The sequence below is a fragment of the Crassostrea angulata genome, chromosome 5 (assembly GCF_025612915.1).
Source record: "Crassostrea angulata isolate pt1a10 chromosome 5, ASM2561291v2, whole genome shotgun sequence".
Taxonomy (NCBI): Eukaryota; Metazoa; Mollusca; class Bivalvia; order Ostreida; family Ostreidae; genus Magallana; species Magallana angulata.
This window is the reverse complement of record NC_069115.1, coordinates 47,498,808-47,516,942: the sequence shown is the minus strand read 5'-3', so window position 1 is coordinate 47,516,942 and position 18,135 is coordinate 47,498,808. Positions and strand designations below refer to the sequence as shown.

Genomic DNA, 18,135 nt, shown 5'->3' with positions numbered 1-18,135 from the left:
CTTTTTTTTAAAGTTTAATAAGTTTTTATCATGAAGTTGTAGGGGTTTTGGTAGTCATGTAGTGCTCCATGTGTTCCATGTCTTTACTTTATAAGTTATGAACCACAAGTGGATTTTCGGTTAGAGAATTTTTTTAATAATTAAAGAATAAATAAACACTCTCAGTACACGCATCCCTCAGGAGAGGGAGTATTCACTCTTTTACCGTGTCGTTGATGCTAAAATAATGTTTCATCTTTATTACAAATAATTAGCAATTTATATCGTTCTACATTAATGAATAAGGGAATACTAATGCTTCGGGTATCATCTGATATATCATCTGATATAAGAATTATCTAATTTAAGACATGAAAAACGTGATTCTAATTTGTAAAAAAACTGTTCTTCCATCGTGTTTCCAATTCTAGGTTTTCCTGCACTCAAGCGCAGTGACTTTACAAATGGCCGATCACATTAATATTCATCAGACGTGTTTCACGGGGTTAGAGTCCGTGAAACGTCTAATTATAAGAAGCATGATGTATATTTTTACTAAAACTCATGTCAAAAATTTTACTCCAAATACACCACATATACCTTTAAAGCTCTTTTGATAATACAATGTATATATCTTATATCATTCAGTTTTGGTTTATATAATGAAATGAAATGTTTTTCTTTTGTTTCAAGCTCTTTTTCGGTTGTTGTTTTATAAAATTTATAGATAGGACACACTGTAAAGTTCGGAAAAATGTTCTTGGCACAGTTTTCATTTTTCCGAACTTTACAGTGTGTTCTATCTATAAATTTTATAAAACAACAACCGAAAAAGAGCTTGAAACAAAAGAAAAACATTTCATTTCATTATATAAACCAAAACGAATGCATTATTATTATGAATGTTTGAACATATTTTATGTTTTTCTTGTACATTTATAGAATATTTGAATTTGTTATATTCAGTAGTTTATTCCCACTATATAACTCTATATGGACGAATAGTCAATAACTGTAATATTAGCTCGTCCGAAAAATATTGACCGGTCAATATTTTTTTGATATTGACCGGCTAGGAATAATATCTAGAGAACATTCCCTCTATTCCAAATAATCGCCTCTGATTTGTTGATTCGTAAACGGTGACGTAAATAATTCTTCGCGACTCCAAAACAAGGTGACGTCATAGTAGACAGCCAGTCAAGTAAACAACGAACGCGCAATGCGACGGTTTGCTATCATAACGGATATAAGGATTTGCGAATTACTGTGAAGTAAAATCAGGTAGAACACCTGTCTGATAATTCTTACGGTCGGCGGAATATCACAAGTGACTGTTTGATGCTGAGGATATTTTGGAAATGAACTTTGCACAAAATTGAATTCGTGAATTCTTTGTTGAGCTGAGAAAATTACGGCGATCTGTTTTCCATTACTTTCTTAAATTTTGGTGTGTTTCTTCATATAACAAAACAAATGTTGACTGTGTTTTCGGGCAACATTGATTATATTAGCCCCCATGGGACAAAAATAATATTTCGTCCCTCGGGGGCTAATAAAATCAATGTTGCGCTCAAACCCAGTCAATATATGTTTTTCCCGTACTATTACAAAACGCTTATACTATGACGTCATAATGAACTCTGAAAAGCGCAAAAATGATCATACATAGGGTGTTTTCCATTAACGTTGCCTTGCCATCGACGTTATCGGGAAACGGGGACGTAAATGGAACGGTTGGCAACGTCACAATGCTACAACGAGGGCGATTGCAACTTAAAACTGATACTTATCTTAAAATTTGAACCAGAAAGTTTGGCTATTTGCAGTTTTAATATATTTCAATGTAGTAGGACAAATGGTAGTTTTAGAAGTATTGGATTTGTAGAACATAATAACCTCGACGCCATATTGTCTCCTAATCGGCAACGGTATATTGCGTTGCCACAATCGCTCGCCGGCGACGCGCGTTCCAGCAATCGGCAACAGAGGCAACACCGGCATATCCGGCGATGCCCGTTAAATGGAAAGCACCCATACAATGTATATATATATATATATATATATATATATATATATATATATATATATATATATATATATATATATATATATATATAATAAAAAATAACAGAAAGCCGATTCAAAACTCTACCGGTTTATATATATATATATATATATATATATATAGATAAAATTTAAATAAGAAAACACGAAAAACGGTCGGCTTTAATTCTTTAATTATGTTACAAAAAGAAGCATATCGGATTAAACAAAGAATTAAAGCCGAATGGAGTAGACTTTTTAACTACAGAAAACAAACATACTACAAGCAAATTAACAATGCTAATCATGCAAATTACTTTGAAAAATAATTAAGTCAGGGCAATCCCATCATCCATCGAAAATTCAGAATCAGGGAAATTCGTGGAGAACCGAAAAACCAAACTGAAATTCGGGTAGAAATGGCTATAAATCGGGTAAACGGAGAGATATCATTACTGCGAATGAGAGCAGAAAACAATCAATTGAAGGTTTAAAGATTGATGAAGAAATTGATCAAATGTTACATCAAAATGCCAGTGGATTTATCCTAGAAAAATTGCAGAAAATGTGGAAATCTGACTGTCAAAAGGAGGAGGACCGATCGTTCAACAGATGGCTGTACACCGAAGCCTGGTTACTTGATTATGCGAAAAATTACGGCAAAGATAATGTTAAACAACCACATATACAGCCGACTTCTAAGAAACCAAAACCGACTTCAAGCTCACATAAACAAACAACAAAGCAAAACCTAAATGCAAGCTATGCCTCTGTAGTGGGTATGGATTCTGAGAATGCTGAACAAACGGAAACCACTTCTCCTGTAACCAACAATAGTAAAAAAACATGGAAATTCCTCAACATCCAATTTACAAGGGCGAGAACAACAATACGCCAGACAGCGCTATACAGGAATCAGAGAGTTTACAACGATAAACTAAAAAATCAACAAACGGATTGCCGCAGGAGAATCAATCAAAACCATTATGGCCAAAGACCTAAACGGCACAGACCATCAAACATCTACAGATATGGGAAAACAACCTTTATTGGACGTGGAGTACAACATCATTTTTTAGGAGGAGGCAAGCCCAATCGAGGGCAAAGATACATACCGAGGAAACGCCAACAACGGACACAGATGTATTAGATGCTCGTGAAGCTAATATCACACAACAACCAATGCAACATAATCCTAAAGTGTTCAACCTCTCGAACAGAGTATTGAATGAAACTGAAATAAAATTATTATCAAAAGGTTTGAAATATAAACCAACTCCCCGTATGAATAACGAACAACTTAAAACGGATATTAAGGAATATACAAGAAAACTTCGACTAAAGGAATATTTGTACGAGGATGATGACGATTCTACACAAAATCTAAATGAGGAACAAGAACAGGATCTCGTCAGAAACAATTCAGATTTTAATCCAAAACGGGGTAGAAATCAAACTTTAGATACAGTGTGTAATACTCTTGATAATTTCCAACTTTCTAATGTTCCAAGACAAAGTCAAATCTATCGAAAAAAGAGGAACAAGCCTTAAAAGATTTATGTGATGATGATAGCATTGTTATCAAAGAGGCCGACAAAGGAGGCGGAGTTGTTGTAATGAATAAGGCATATTATGAAGTTAAAATATTAGATATGCTTAATGACCCAAAATATTATAAACACGTTGAAAAAACTCTGTCAAAAATAAAACAATTTGTGAATGAAAATTAGTCAAATATCACTACAAAGGAAAGGGACTATCTTATTAACTTTGATGCCCGAGAAAGTCAATTCTACGGATTACCAACAGTGCTTAAATCATAACAAATAAAAAATGCTGTAGAAACCCAGACTGGAGAATAAATTTGCTGCCTAAATCCAGAAGACCTCTCTTTTCGACCTATTGTAGGAGGACCTAATTCATCCACCCAAAGATTAAGTCATTTGATTGATATTTTACTAAAACCCTACTGTGAAAAAGTTCCCAGTTTTATTAAGGATGATGTGAATTTTAAAAAAAAACAATTGCCTGAAAGTGTTCAACATACCGCAAAACTTGTGTCATTTGACGTGGTTAGTTTAAATTCTAATATACCAACAGAGCTTGGAATAAAAGCGGTGAGCTATTGGATCAACAAGCATCCTGAAATTCTACAAGATCGCTTTACAAAAGAATTTATACTCGAAGGATTACATATAATACTTCAAACCAACACCCTTGCATTCGGAAAAAATCATTATTTACAAGTGAAAGGTACATGTACAGCAATGTGGACAAAGGTGGCACCAATGTACGCCACTCTTACTCTTGGATACCTTGAAGAAAAGCTACACGAACAAATACTTTCACTCTGGGGAGAAGAAGAAGCCAGATCTATTAAATCTAGTTGGAAACGATTTTTAGACGATTGCTTCATTTTATGGAATAATAGTGACGGTAATTTAGAGATTTTCATCAACTTGTGAACAACCTTGATCCCAACATCAAATTTACTTTAGAAAGTAGTGACACCAAATTACCATTTTTGGACGTTCTGGTTATAAAGAAGAATTCAAAACGTTTTACTGATATATACTACAAAACAACTGACACACATCAATATCTCATTTTAATTCGTGTCACCCTCATCATACAAAAACTGCTATTCGATATAATTTAGCTCGACGTATTTGTACCATTGTGAGCGATGAAAACACCCAAGACATACGCCTCAGGGAACTCAAACATTACCTCACTAACCAAGGTTATCCCGAAGGTCTCATTGACGACGGAATTCGTAAAGCCAGGAGGTATGATAGATCGGAATTATTAGCCAGTAAACATCCGGAAAAAACCATTGATATTATTCCATTTGTACATACTTTTAATCCAAGAAATATGAACATTACGCCAATAATTCATCAGTTAAGTAATATCCTCATCAACGACCAATCCACGAAAGAAATTTACAAAGATGTGAACAGCAGACGTCAGCCTAAAAATCTAAAACGAATATTGTGCACTTCCCATTTTGATACTAAACACACAGTTACTAAGTGTAGAAACCCACGATGCGGGACCTGTGACCATATTACAGAGGGATCTAAGTACGACTTCAGCGGAAAAGAATTCATCGTAAAGACGGACATGTCATGTGACACTAAGAATGTATTATATGTTATAACATGTCCAGGCTGCAACGAGTACTATATTGGGGAAACAAGCAATCCACTTCGGGCCCGTGTGCGTGTGCATAAACAACACATACACACCCCGGGATATCGACAGATACCGTTAAGTGAGCATTTGGACACTTGCGGCAATAAACAGTTTAAAATATTTCCATTTTACAAACTGTTGAGTGACAGTAATGTGCAAAGAAGAGAAAAAGAAAAACATTTCATCCGTATTTTTAAACCCAAATTGAATTGTCTGTAATAATAATGTATTGAATTGTATGTTATCTACTATGTTGCAAATTATAATTTTTCCGCTAAATCTAGCTATGACGTCACAATAGACATTGCCGTTCAACGTTCAAGTTTTTTGACGTCACGTTACTATGTTACCATTATATAGCTTCTGAAGATTTTAAAATGAAAGCGCTTAAGGTAGCTCGCGGGTTTACCTGCTTGTGAGAAAACCTACCTTGAAAATTTGTCCACGTGATCCATAGGTTTTATAGAGTTTTATTTTTAAAATTTATTTAAGATTCGTCTGCGCGGTAATAATGTTATCGTGTTTCAAATACAGTGTCATTAATAAAATCAAGCAACGCCATTTCAATGAAATATATAGTAAAATGCACATTTTAACCGAAAAACGCATTACAAAACAATGCTCCAAACTTTTAAACGATTCAGACGAAATTAATCATACTCAACACAAAAACGGAGGAGATAATTATGGATCAATTCATAAAAAATAATCAGTATGTGTTCTCGGCCAATTTTTGGCAAAAATACTTTAAAGAGCGCATGCTTGAACAAACAAAATATTTTAATCAGAGATGTATTTAGCCAAGACTAATGAGTGACAAACAAATTTATCTTGTTCAAGCATGCGCTCTTTGTTTCCCCATTCGTAAGAAGATAAGAAAAATGTCAATTTCTGACTGATTTTGATTGAATTCTAACAATAGCGTCACTTCTGAAGTCATATACTGCCAGTGAGAGCAAAAATATCAAACAAATACATAAAAAAAATATTTTTTTTCTAAAAAAGAAGTGAACTTTTCATTGTACCCGAAACACTTAAAAAATGGCGAATTATGGGGGCAAAATTTAACTCATATCATATATAGTTCTTTATGCGGGCATAAACAGAAAATTAAATGCCTATCTGAAAAATTAGTTTTATTAAAAACTATGTATAAAATATGTTTTAAAAAAGCGGTTTTCTCCTGATTTACTGGCATTTGGCATTTGAGTACATAAAATCGAGTCTATAATGTTTTTATGATAGTATAAATGTTAATCTCTACACAAATATTGTCGAGAGCAAATTACTAAGATGTCGCGGAATTTTTTTCTCATTGTACCACAAAAGTAAATTATCAGAATTATTCAGAATTAAGTAACGGGAATATTCATACGATGTAAAGATGTTTTATAAATGAGTGATTTTGTTTTACATTAATTTTTTATTTATGACACTGTTTATAAATTTTAAAAAATCATTTCCAGGGAAGCAAGCATCAATGTCTCATTAATAAGAAATAAATTTTCGCCGCTGTTTATAAATTAAGGAAAATAGAACGTGAAAATGCAAGAAGTAGTATTTTTCTGTACTTTTAGTGTATATAAATCATTTGCAATTAAATTATTTCAAATTAATACTGGAAACTAACAATTAGTTGTAAGCTTAAACGCGGAAAAGAAAGCAGCCAAGTTTTAGATTAACGAACGACACTTATTCTGTCATTTCTAAGCAAATGTTTCTCATAACGGGAAAGTAAAACAACCTTTTTTTTCTCAATAAAGCTACTTAGTTGCATGTACATGGTATGCTCCAGATTATCTTCATCATAGAAGAGCTCTTTAAAAACTTTTGACATGATTGATCCCATTTCGACGTCCGCTTTTATTGGTGCGTAAAATTATGAATGTGACAGGATGGTGAGAAATCCTGCTTTACCTTTCACCTCGCTAATGCTCTGAATGAACTCATCCATGGATCCACGTAGATAGGGACAAAACAATTATTTGACACTTGTTTTGTTAACAACGATACATATTACACTTGAGAGCAATGTTTTTGAAAGAATCTATCAAAAAAGCATACTGTAAAAGTATGAGACTCATCAATTAATATATTAATAAATCTAATTACAGTATTAATTACATTGCTCGGTAAATAAAGCTATATTCTGGTAATAGTTTTCTTTTAAACCACCCTGGAAGAACAAATAGGTTTACCTGCTTAAGTTTATCAATGCCTTTAGGATATATGGTCTTTACATTGTCAGTTTTAAAGGTGTGTTTTTATGAATGGTATCTATTGGTTCTTAAGTTTGTTTAGTTATATGTTTTATTGGTCTATATATTATCCCCCATAAATTCTTTGTGTTATAAGAATTTTACTGACTGACTCTTCTGACGAAGTCCGAGTATTATATGCGTCCGGGGAAACAACGCGGCGGTGTCTCTTCGTGTCGTAGTTGACAGGTGTATGTATTAAGATGAGAGGACATTCACCCATTACTTTGATGGTTATGTCATAGGGTTCCTCGAAGTTGGTGACCATGTCAAACTTAAATGATGTATTTAGAACCAAATGTCCATTTATGATCACCATGTCATAGTCAAAACGTCCTTGATTGTCCTCAGGTGTTTGTACACCCATCATTAAAACCTATATAATGTATGCAGCATCAAATGTCCATTTACGACCACCACGACATGGCCAAAATGTCGTTGTTTGTTATCGGGTGTTTGTACACCCATCCATAACTCCCGCGTAGAAATGAAAGTGTGCTTCTCTGTACAGGTGTTAATTAATGTCCACGCTTGTCTGAAAAAGATAAATGCAACATAAACAAGGATCATAATAATAACACAATTTGTTGTAGCTAATTGTGTTACAAACATTCCCCTTTTCACCGTTAAAACATGGTTATCTACTTTAAAATTAAGATTACACATGTGTGCATGGCGAACCTCCTTTTTGCTTGAAAAACTCTTCACTGTTGCTTAATACTTTCAATATAACCATTTCATGAATTGTTATATCCTATCTTTTTCACGAAAATATTGGTATTTCTAGCTCCATTGCCTGCACCGCTTCATAGAACGCAGCTTTTAAACTTTACTTATGACTGTCGTCATGACGTCAGACATTTACAACCGTCTTTATAAACTTCTTTGCCTTTGATCAGTGGAATGCTGGAGTGCTATACTCAGTCTCATGTCTCTGCTTTGACCACTTTTGTTCTTAATAATAAGATAATCATAGCAAAAAATTGAGCGAAAAATACATTCATTCACTAAAATGAAAAAGGGGAGTTTTTTTTTATTACAAATGACATGAAAAGTACCCAGATATTGCTATTGAAAAACTGTACTAGGAGTCCAAAAATTCCGATGGATAAAAAATATCAGACCTTCCCGTAATAAATCCCTGTAAAAAATGTTTTCGCTCTCGTGTTTATTCGCTGGGTATAAAGAGTGAACTTGTCAAAAATTTAAGTCGTTTTAACCGACATGTTGGTTTGTTTATTTAGAAAAGAAATCAATGTGATAGAAACGGTGACCTTGGACAGACTAATGAAGGATTAATATTATGTACTTGCATATGTTGCAATGTTACCTTCTCGTTTTATGTTTGATTTTTTTATTTATTTTTTGCTTTGTTGTTGTTTTTTGTTTGTTTTTTTTTCGTTTTTGAACTAAGAAAGTCTAGGATAATGCTTCGGCTTTTTCATTGAAAAAAAAACCTTGGAAGATGTCATGCAACATTCATAGATCTTGAACTTCAATTAGATATATGGTATAGGGAGTAGAAGATAACTTCTTCCTCGCCCAGCTGTCGGGGGGGGGGGTGGTGAAGTGTTATTTGTTTTCGGGTATTTGGAATATAACCTTCCTTCAAAACATCTACAAGTTATCAAACTATTACATGACCAAAACATCTTAGGCCTTTCACACTCCTAACTCAACTAATGTGGACTAAACATCATGGATATCAATGAGATTGGCGTTAAATGAAAACAGTTAATTTTAATTCCCTGTAACTTACATTATCTTATAAATTATGACAAAATTATATACATGTATATTCAAATTATCATTTTATTGACACAAGTTTTGAAGGAATAAGAAAAGAGCTTAAACATTTAATTAAAATCTACGCTGGTGAGTTTTGACTATGTATGGGCAATTCGATGCAAATAAGCTAATAAAAAAACACATTAAATATGTTCTATTTATAATATCTGATGTGCTTGACAAAGTTTTCCTTATGCACGCAAGCATATTTTTTATTCACAAAATTACAGAAAAATTGAAAAGTAAATGCTGTCAAAGACAAATCTTATTTACCGAGGTGTCGAAGTAAAAGACGCATTTTCAAGTACCCTTATATTACTGTAAACTACAAAAAGTCAGCATTAATAAAATTCATAAAATTGAAGATAAATTAATATATCACTGTCTTACTAGTCTAAATCCTATCTCAATTATCATAGTTAGATAACTACATGTAACAGTCGTGTTATCGTTCATGGAAATTTACTAGGCAATCATTCTAGGAAAACCTTCTTTCGTTTTTAAATTTAGTTCACAAAATGGACGCCTCATTTCCTTGAATTATATTTTCTTTTTTCAACAGTTTACAAAAAAGGATCTCCGACTGCACAATGGTTTTAGTGAGTTTATCACCGTCTGAAATATTCTTTAGTCAGGATAGTATTTCAAATCACTTTGGCAACTATACGCCACATGGAAATAAACTAATTGGAGAAACATTAGATGATATTTTATTGGGGAAGTGCAAAGTAACTGATCTTCCAACTATTAAAGTAGTGGAAAAAAGAGGCTTGTGGGTAACCGCTGACAACAGACGGTTATGGGTTTTCAAGAACCTTCAAATCCTTGGAGAATGCGAAAAAATTGTTGTTGAAAATGCAAATACACGCCGCATTCTTGCAAGAAAAAAATGCGTTTTAAGAAGCATTCGAGTGAGGGGAAATGAAGGAGGGTATCTTTGGAGGTTCAGAATTTCAAATATACATGTAACAGATAAAAGTGAGTGTGCAATTAAACCATACGCTAAATCTTTGGACCTGGAATCTCAAGAAGGAACATCATTAGATTCAGTTTCAAAAAAATATCATTTAGAAATGGAATGTTCAACAGAAACCATCAGATCTCCAATAGCAGAGGATGCGTTGAGCGAAAATGATATTGAATTAGTTTGGAAATACACGGATGAAGCTCCTTTTTCAAGTAAAAACCAATACAAAACAACAGTTAATTACTTCATGAGTCTCCAAAATGAATGTCGAACTTCAGAGAGAGAACTTAATTATGTGGCTTGTTCAGACAAACAAACATTTTTAACTCCTCAGGAAAACCACGATACTAGCAAAGAACAGGATATTTGTGATCAAGAAAAGGATGAGTCTTGTACATTTTCGAATGACATTTTTCAGAAGAAAACGTGTCCCAGTACTTTCAAACAGGACAGGTTTATTGAAGCAAAAAACCCCCAAAGTTCTTTCAACATTGGTCTTTATTTTCAGGAACACAGTACTAATGTTCCCAAGAAATGCAAAGATTCAAATACGATTCAAGCTACGGATCAAAGTACATCAGCAGACTCTAACATTTTTACAAGCTTAGGAAGTTTCTGGGAAATGTCAGGTAAAGAACTCAATATAGCAACCCAATCCAGCAGCCCAGTCACTCCCAGATTTTTAGAAAATGAAAATACAGCTAAAGTTTCAGAAAAAAAATATTTTGAAGAAAAAGATGCAGCTTTGACTCCAGCTACTAATAAACATCAAATAACACCGACAAATTCGTACCATGCAATGAGTACCAAAGGATTGTGGCAACCATCGGATATAAAACTTGAGTCAGGAACCGAATCAAACAAATCAATCTCTTTCAGTCCTCTGGATAATGAAAATACGACTACAAGCATAGGACAAGCTCTTCATTATCAAAGCAAAGATAAAGCTGGGGTAAGATCGAGCAAAAACATTTCGGAAAAAACTTACGTAAATACCACCCAACATGATCAATATTATGGAACTGTAAAAAGCGTAAAGTCAGAAAGCAAAGAAGCTAGTTTTAGTGGATATACATCAGAAAATGATATTCAGTCCGAAGAATTAATCAGAACTCTAGCTGAACATCCAAACCAAACGGGGAATTCTTTTTATACATCTAGTCTCAGAGATGTTTGCCGACCATCAAGGGACATGTATGAGACAAAAAACCAATCGATCAAACCAACCTTTGTTTACCCAGCAGAGAAAAAAATGACAAGTACAATTGCCGAGCATCTACATGTAACTAGTCCTCACAAAGAAAATATATCTAGTATAACCCTACGACGCAAAAAAGATACTGAAATGAATTACCCTATCAAAGTAAACGAAGATCAGATCCCTGATACCAGATATCATGATTTAAAACCCCAATCTGCCATCGCCTCTAGTTCTAATCTATTGAAGAAGAATACTGTAGCTTTAAGCAGAGAAAAGGGCGTCTTTTCTGAGGAAAAGGATAAAGTTGCAAGATTCTTCCACAAAAACAAACCAGAGAAAGACTTTATAAGTACCGTGAAACACGACAGTTACCCGAGAACTGAACAAACAGAACAACAGACGCTAGGCAGATATTCAAGTTATCAGAAATGCAAACCTGATGCTACGAGTAATGCAGATTCATCTCAAACATTTACAGAAGATAAAAAAACGCTTCCGCTTTCTTTTTTTCCTACGAGTGATAAATTAGGTTCAGAAATCAAATCCATGAAATCAACCTGGTTTTGTGCCATAGACAATGAAGCTACAAATATAAGCAAAGGCAATCTTATTTCTCACAGAAACGATGCTGCTGATTCATATTTGCGCGAAACAGATTCAGAAAACTCTTGTTTAAGAAGTATTAAGCAAGATGAAAACGATAGAACTGGACAAGTAGAACAGCCATGTGACAGAAAAAACTCCAGATATGAGGAATACTCTTCTGATGAGGCACAATCTTATGACATAACCTCAGCTCCAACTAAACATCAAATAACAAGAACAAACTCATACCATTTAACGAGTTCCCGAAGTTTGTGGCAACCATCAGAAAAAACACTTGAATTTAGAACCAAATCTAACAAGTTAACTTCTTCTATTCCTCTGGATAAAGAATATGCGGCTAAAGGCACAGACCAAACTCGTCATTCTCAAAGAAAGGATACAGACGTAGGATCCAGGAAAAACATTTCAGAAAAAACTTACGAAAATGCCACGAAACAAAACCAGTGCTATGGAAAAGAAGGAAGCAAAAAAGCAGGTAGAACAGAGACTAGTTGTTGTACATTATCATCTGAAAATGGGAATAAATCTAGGGAATTCACCAAAACTTCAGAAAAAGATCAAATCCCATCAATAGACTCTTATTATATCCCTAGTCCAAGAACTGTCCGCCACTCATCACGTGAGAAACAAGAGAGGGAAGTTCAATCGATCAATCCAACCTTTGTTAGTCCCCCAGAGAGAAAAAATACAATCACAAAACATCACACAATTTCTGGTACTGAAGAGGTAACTGGTACAAACCTGCGCAAAAGAGATGCTGAAATTGATTACCCTTATACCGAAAAAGAGGATCAGATCGCTGAAACCAGATATCATCATTTGAAACCCCAATCTAACAACAATTCTGGTTCTAGTCTCTTGAAGAAAAATACTGTAGCTACAAGCAAAGAGAAGTGTCCTACCTATGATGAAAGGGATACAGCTGCTGGATATTCGCGCAAAAGCACATCAAAGAAAGATTGTGTAAGTACCATGAAACACGACAGTTATCCGAGAACTGGACAAACAGAACAACAGTCTCTAGGCAGATATTCAAGTTATCAGAAATGCGAATCTGATGCTTCGAGTAATGCAGATTCATCTCAAGCATTTCGAGAAAATAAAAAACCGCTTCCGCTTTCTTTTTTTCCTACGAGTGATGAATTAGGTTCAGAAATCAAATCCATGGAATCAACCTCGTTTTGTGCCATAGACAATGAAGCTACAAATATAAGCAAAGGCAATCTTATTTCTTACAGAAACGATGCTGCTGATTCATATTTACGCGAAACAGATTCAGAAAACTCTTGTTTAAGAAGTATTAAGCAAGATGAAAACGATGGAACTGGACAAGTAGAACAGCCATGTGACAGAAAAAACTCCAGATATGAGGAATACTCTTCTGAGGAGGCACAATCTTATGACATAACCTCAGCTCCAACTAAACATCAAATAACAAGAACAAACTCATACCATTTAACGAGTTCCCGAAGTTTGTGGCAACCATCAGATAGAACACTTGAATTTAGAACCAAATCTAACAAGTTAACTTCTCCTATTCCTCTGGATAAAGAATATGCGGCTAAAGGCACAGACCAAACTCGTCATTCTCAAAGAAAGGATACAGACGTAGGATCCAGGAAAAACATTTCAGAAAAACCTGACGAAAATGACACCAAACAAAACCAATGCTATGGAAAAGAAAGAAGCGAAAAGACACATAGAACAGAGACTATTTGTTGTACATTATCATCTGAAAATGGGAATAAATCTAGGGAATTCACCAAAACTTCAGAAAAAGATCAAATCCCATCAATGGACTCTTATTATATCCCTAGTCCAAGAACTGTCCGCCACTCATCACGTGAGAAACAAGAGAGGAAAATTCAATCGATCAATCCAACCTTTGTTAGTCCCCCAGAGAGAAAAAATACAATCACAAAACATCATACAATTTCTGGTACTGAAGAGGTAATTTGTACAAACCTGCGCAAGAAAGACGCTGAAATGGATAACCCTTACACCGAAAAAGAGGATCAGATCGCTGAAACCAGATATCATCATTTGAAACCCCAATCTGACAACAATTCTGGTTCTAGTCTCTTGAAGAAAAATACTGTAGCTACAAGCAAAGAGAAGTGTCCTACATATGATGAAAGGGATACAGCTGCTGGATATTCGTGCAAAAGCACATCAAAGAAAGATTGTATAAGTACCATGAAACACGACAGTTATCCGAGAACTGGACAAACAGAACAACAGTCTCTAGGCAGATATTCAAGTTATCAGAAATGCAAACCTGATGCTACGAGTAATGCGGATTCATCTCAAACATTTCGAGAAAATAAAAAACCGCTTCCGCTTTCTTTTTTTCCTACTAGTGATGAATTAGGTTCAGAAATCAAATCCATGGAATCAACCTCGTTTTGTGCCATAGACAATGAAGATACCAATAAGCTTAAGGGCAAAGGCAATCTTATTTCTCACAGAAACGATGCTGCTGATTCATATTTGCGCGAAACAGATTCAGAAAACTCTTGTTTAAGAAGTATTAAGCAAGATGAAAACGATGGAACTGGACAAGTAGAACAGCCATGTGACAGAAAAAACTCCAGATATGAGGACTACTCTTCTGAGGAGGCACAATCTTATGGCATAACCTCAGCTCCAACTAAACATCAAATAACAAGAACAAACTCATACTATTTAACGAGTTCCCGAAGTTTGTGGCAACCATCAGATAGAACACTTGAATTTAGAACCAAATCTAACAAGTTAACTTCTTCTATTCCTCTGGATAAAGAATATGCGGCTAAAGGCACAGACCAAACTCGTCATTCTCAAAGAAAGGATACAGACGTAGGATCCAGGAAAAACATTTCAGAAAAAACTGACAAATATGCCACCAAACAAAACCAATGCTATGGAAAAGAAGGAAGCAAAAAAGCAGGTAGAACAGAGACTAGTTGTTGTACATTATCATCTGAAAATGGGAATAAATCTAGGGAATTCACCAAAACTTCAGAAAAAGATCAAATCCCATCAATAGACCCTTATTATATCCCTAGTCGAAGAACTGTCCGCCACTCATCACGTGAGAAACAAGAGAGGGAAATTCAATCAATCAAACCAACCTTTGTTAGTCTCCCAGAGAGAAAAAATACAATCACAAAACATCATACAATTCCTGGTACTGAAGAGGTACAGACCCTGAAACGCACTACTACACCAAAAATGCGTGTGGCTTTCGTGCGAGAAACGTTTCGTATAAACCGTTTAGCGTTTCATGTGAATCGTGAAGCGTTTTGTGTAAACTGTTTAGCGTTTCGTGCAAAGCGTGCAGCGTTTCGGGCAAAGCGTGTAAATCGTTTCGGGCAAAGCGTGTGAGAACCGTGTGAAACGTTCATCAGATTTCATTCGGAACTCTGTGACAATTTAATTGTTTCAAAATAGCGCTCGTGTTAAACATTACTTTAAACTGTTTGGGATTGGCAAAACACCTTTGTAGATATTCTAGTGAAAAAAGACTATAAGAAATAATATACTTATCTTTTTACAAAATTGAATAATTTTTAACAAACAAAAGAAAAGTACACGTATTGAAAGAAGACTAGTTACTGAGACTATTCGGCTGTGTACGACCAGCACACATAACCTCGGACATCGGGTAAGACCTGCACCTGGATGAACCTGTCAATCAAACTCTGTGTATTCGTTTTCATTGGATGGTCACGCGTCTCTTCTTTTGTCAATAGCCAATAGAAATTTAATGACTTCAAGGTAGTCGGAATCGGAAAAAATTATGTTATTTTATTATCAAAATATACAGTTTTATATAATAGTCTGTCCTCCATTATTACACTTTTCCTATCTTCATTGTATATATTGTATATTTATGCTTATTTACTATTTATCTACTACTTATCTATTCCTTTATACAATGTACCTCTGACTTTTGAACTGTATATAATGATTGACCTCATGTACCATTCCATGGTGTGAGCGAAATAAACTGAATTGAAAATTGAATTGAATTGAATTGGAATCAGTATTCGATGATGCACACAATTTAAATGATAGATTATTTAACATTAATTTAAACAAAATTAAATGTAAACATAGGAAGAAAATATACTGTTCATTTCTATGAAATACGGGAAGTAAATTCTTCTGAATCCCGATTAAAAATATGTCACAAGTTATTATTTTATTGATTTAAACACTGATAACGGAAAACAACAAGTAATTAACACACTGAAACTTTCCTAAAATGTACACATGCAATTAATTATTATGGGAATCTATATGCATGGTACTTAATTCAAATAGATTATGATAGATACATTTTACGACGTTATGCGGGACGCCGGTTATGTATACGAATATTGAGAGAAAAATTTTAATCATTTTTATTTTTTGTTCTTTCCGAAATCCGAAATAGTAATGACAACTTTCTTTATTGTTTAATCGATTTATTTTTTTCTGTGATTTTATGTACGGAACATTTATTTACGCGAATGATACGACATAAGAAAAAAATTAATCGGTTTTATAGCATTTTTCTAACTTATGTGACTAATTTTATTTTACATAACTTTCAAAATTATCAATGTAAATAATTACTGGTTAGTACTTTTACAACGTATTCTCTTAAACCAATAAAAACACTAATGTGAGAAGAAAAAACAAATCCCACCGAATACTGAAAAACCGATTTCAGTTTGTATTGTAATCATACGGATTTTTTTTGGTATTAAATATTGTGTAACGGTAACTTTTTTCTCTGGAATTTTTATTATTAACGGCACTAATAAGAATCGTGGATATTTCTTTTGAGCAATAAATATGTTTAAAGAAGTAGTATTTTTGGCTAATTCTGTAAATAAATAATTTTTTTGCTTTAAATATTAGTACCAAATTAATTTAATTAATCAATTCAATACTTATGTACATATATGTTTCTAATATCATTATTTCTATTATATCGTGTTTTCTTAAAATTAATTCTTACTAACAGAGTCGGGGTAAAAATCCGAGAGGACCCGAATCGATCAGAATAAAAGCATGTCCAAAGCGTGTGAAAAGCGATAAATCGTTTCGTGCGAGAATCGTTTCGTGTAAACCGTTCAGCGTTTCGTGTAAATCGTTTAGCGTTTCGGGCAAAGCGTGCAGCGTTTCGTGTAAACCGTTCAGCGTTTCGTGTGAACCGTTTAGCGAGCGTGCAGCGAGCGTGTGGTGTAGTAGTACGTTTCAGGGTCTGTAACTGGTACAAACCTGCACAAAAAGGATACTGAAATGGAATACCCTTATACCGAAAAAGAGGATCAGATCGCTGAAACCAGATATCATCATTTGAAACCCCAATCTGACAACAATTCTGGTTCTAGTCTCTTGAAGAAAAATACTGTAGCTACAAGCAAAGAGAAGTGTCCTACATATGATGAAAGGGATACAGCTGCTGGATATTCGCGCAAAAGCACATCAAAGAAAGATTGTATAAGTACCATGAAACACGACAGTTATCCGAGTACTGGACAAACAGAACAACAGTCTCTAGGCAGATATTCAAGTTATCGGAAATGCGAATCTGATGTTAGGAGTAACGCCGATTCATCTCCAACATTTACAAAAGATCAGAAAATGCTTTCACCTTCTTTTAATCTTACAAGTGACTTTCTTTCTGCCAATCTAATGAGATGAAATTTGATTCAGGAATCGAATCCATGGAAACAACCAAGTTTTGTGTCTTACAAAAAGACACTACAAAAAAAAGCAAAGGCAATCTGAGTTCTTGACGAAAAGGTGCTGCTGATTCATATTTGTGCTTAATAGATTTAGAAAAGTCTTGTTAAAGTAGTATTAAGTGAGAAGAAAACAATAGAACTGGACAAGGGGAACAACCATGTGACAGAAAAAACTCAAGATATGAGGATTACTCTTCTGACGAGGCATAATCTTTAAACTTAACTTCTGCTCAAACGAAACATCAAATAATAAGAACAAACTCATACTATTTAACGAGTTAAATAATAATAAAAAAAATATTGACCAAATTCGAGACCATGTTCTTACAAAAATGAATATTATGAAGAGCAAATTGTAACATTCAGCTA

At 34.2% G+C, this 18,135-nt stretch overlaps 1 protein-coding gene across 1 annotated transcript; it reads left to right on the top strand.

Moving 5' to 3' along the window:
- The first annotated feature begins 9,854 nt into the window (after positions 1-9,854).
- On the top strand, positions 9,855-17,722 carry LOC128185469 (uncharacterized). The gene is made up of 2 exons (XM_052855058.1): positions 9,855-15,223; positions 17,267-17,722. The coding sequence occupies exons 1-2, from the start codon at positions 9,860-9,862 to the stop codon at positions 17,720-17,722; spliced, it is 5,820 nt and encodes a 1,939-aa protein (XP_052711018.1). The 5' UTR covers positions 9,855-9,859.
- The last annotated feature ends 413 nt before the right edge of the window (positions 17,723-18,135 follow it).

What these genes read in the sequence shown, in the direction of transcription:
- LOC128185469 (XM_052855058.1), top strand. Translation starts at nt 9,860, where the DNA reads ATGGTTTTAGTGAGTTTATCACCGTCTGAAATATTCTTTAGTCAGGAT. An exon ending in CAATTCCTGGTACTGAAGAG is followed by an intron (nt 15,224 to 17,266) that starts GTACAGACCCTG and finishes GTGGTGTAGTAG; the next exon opens with TACGTTTCAGGGTCTGTAAC.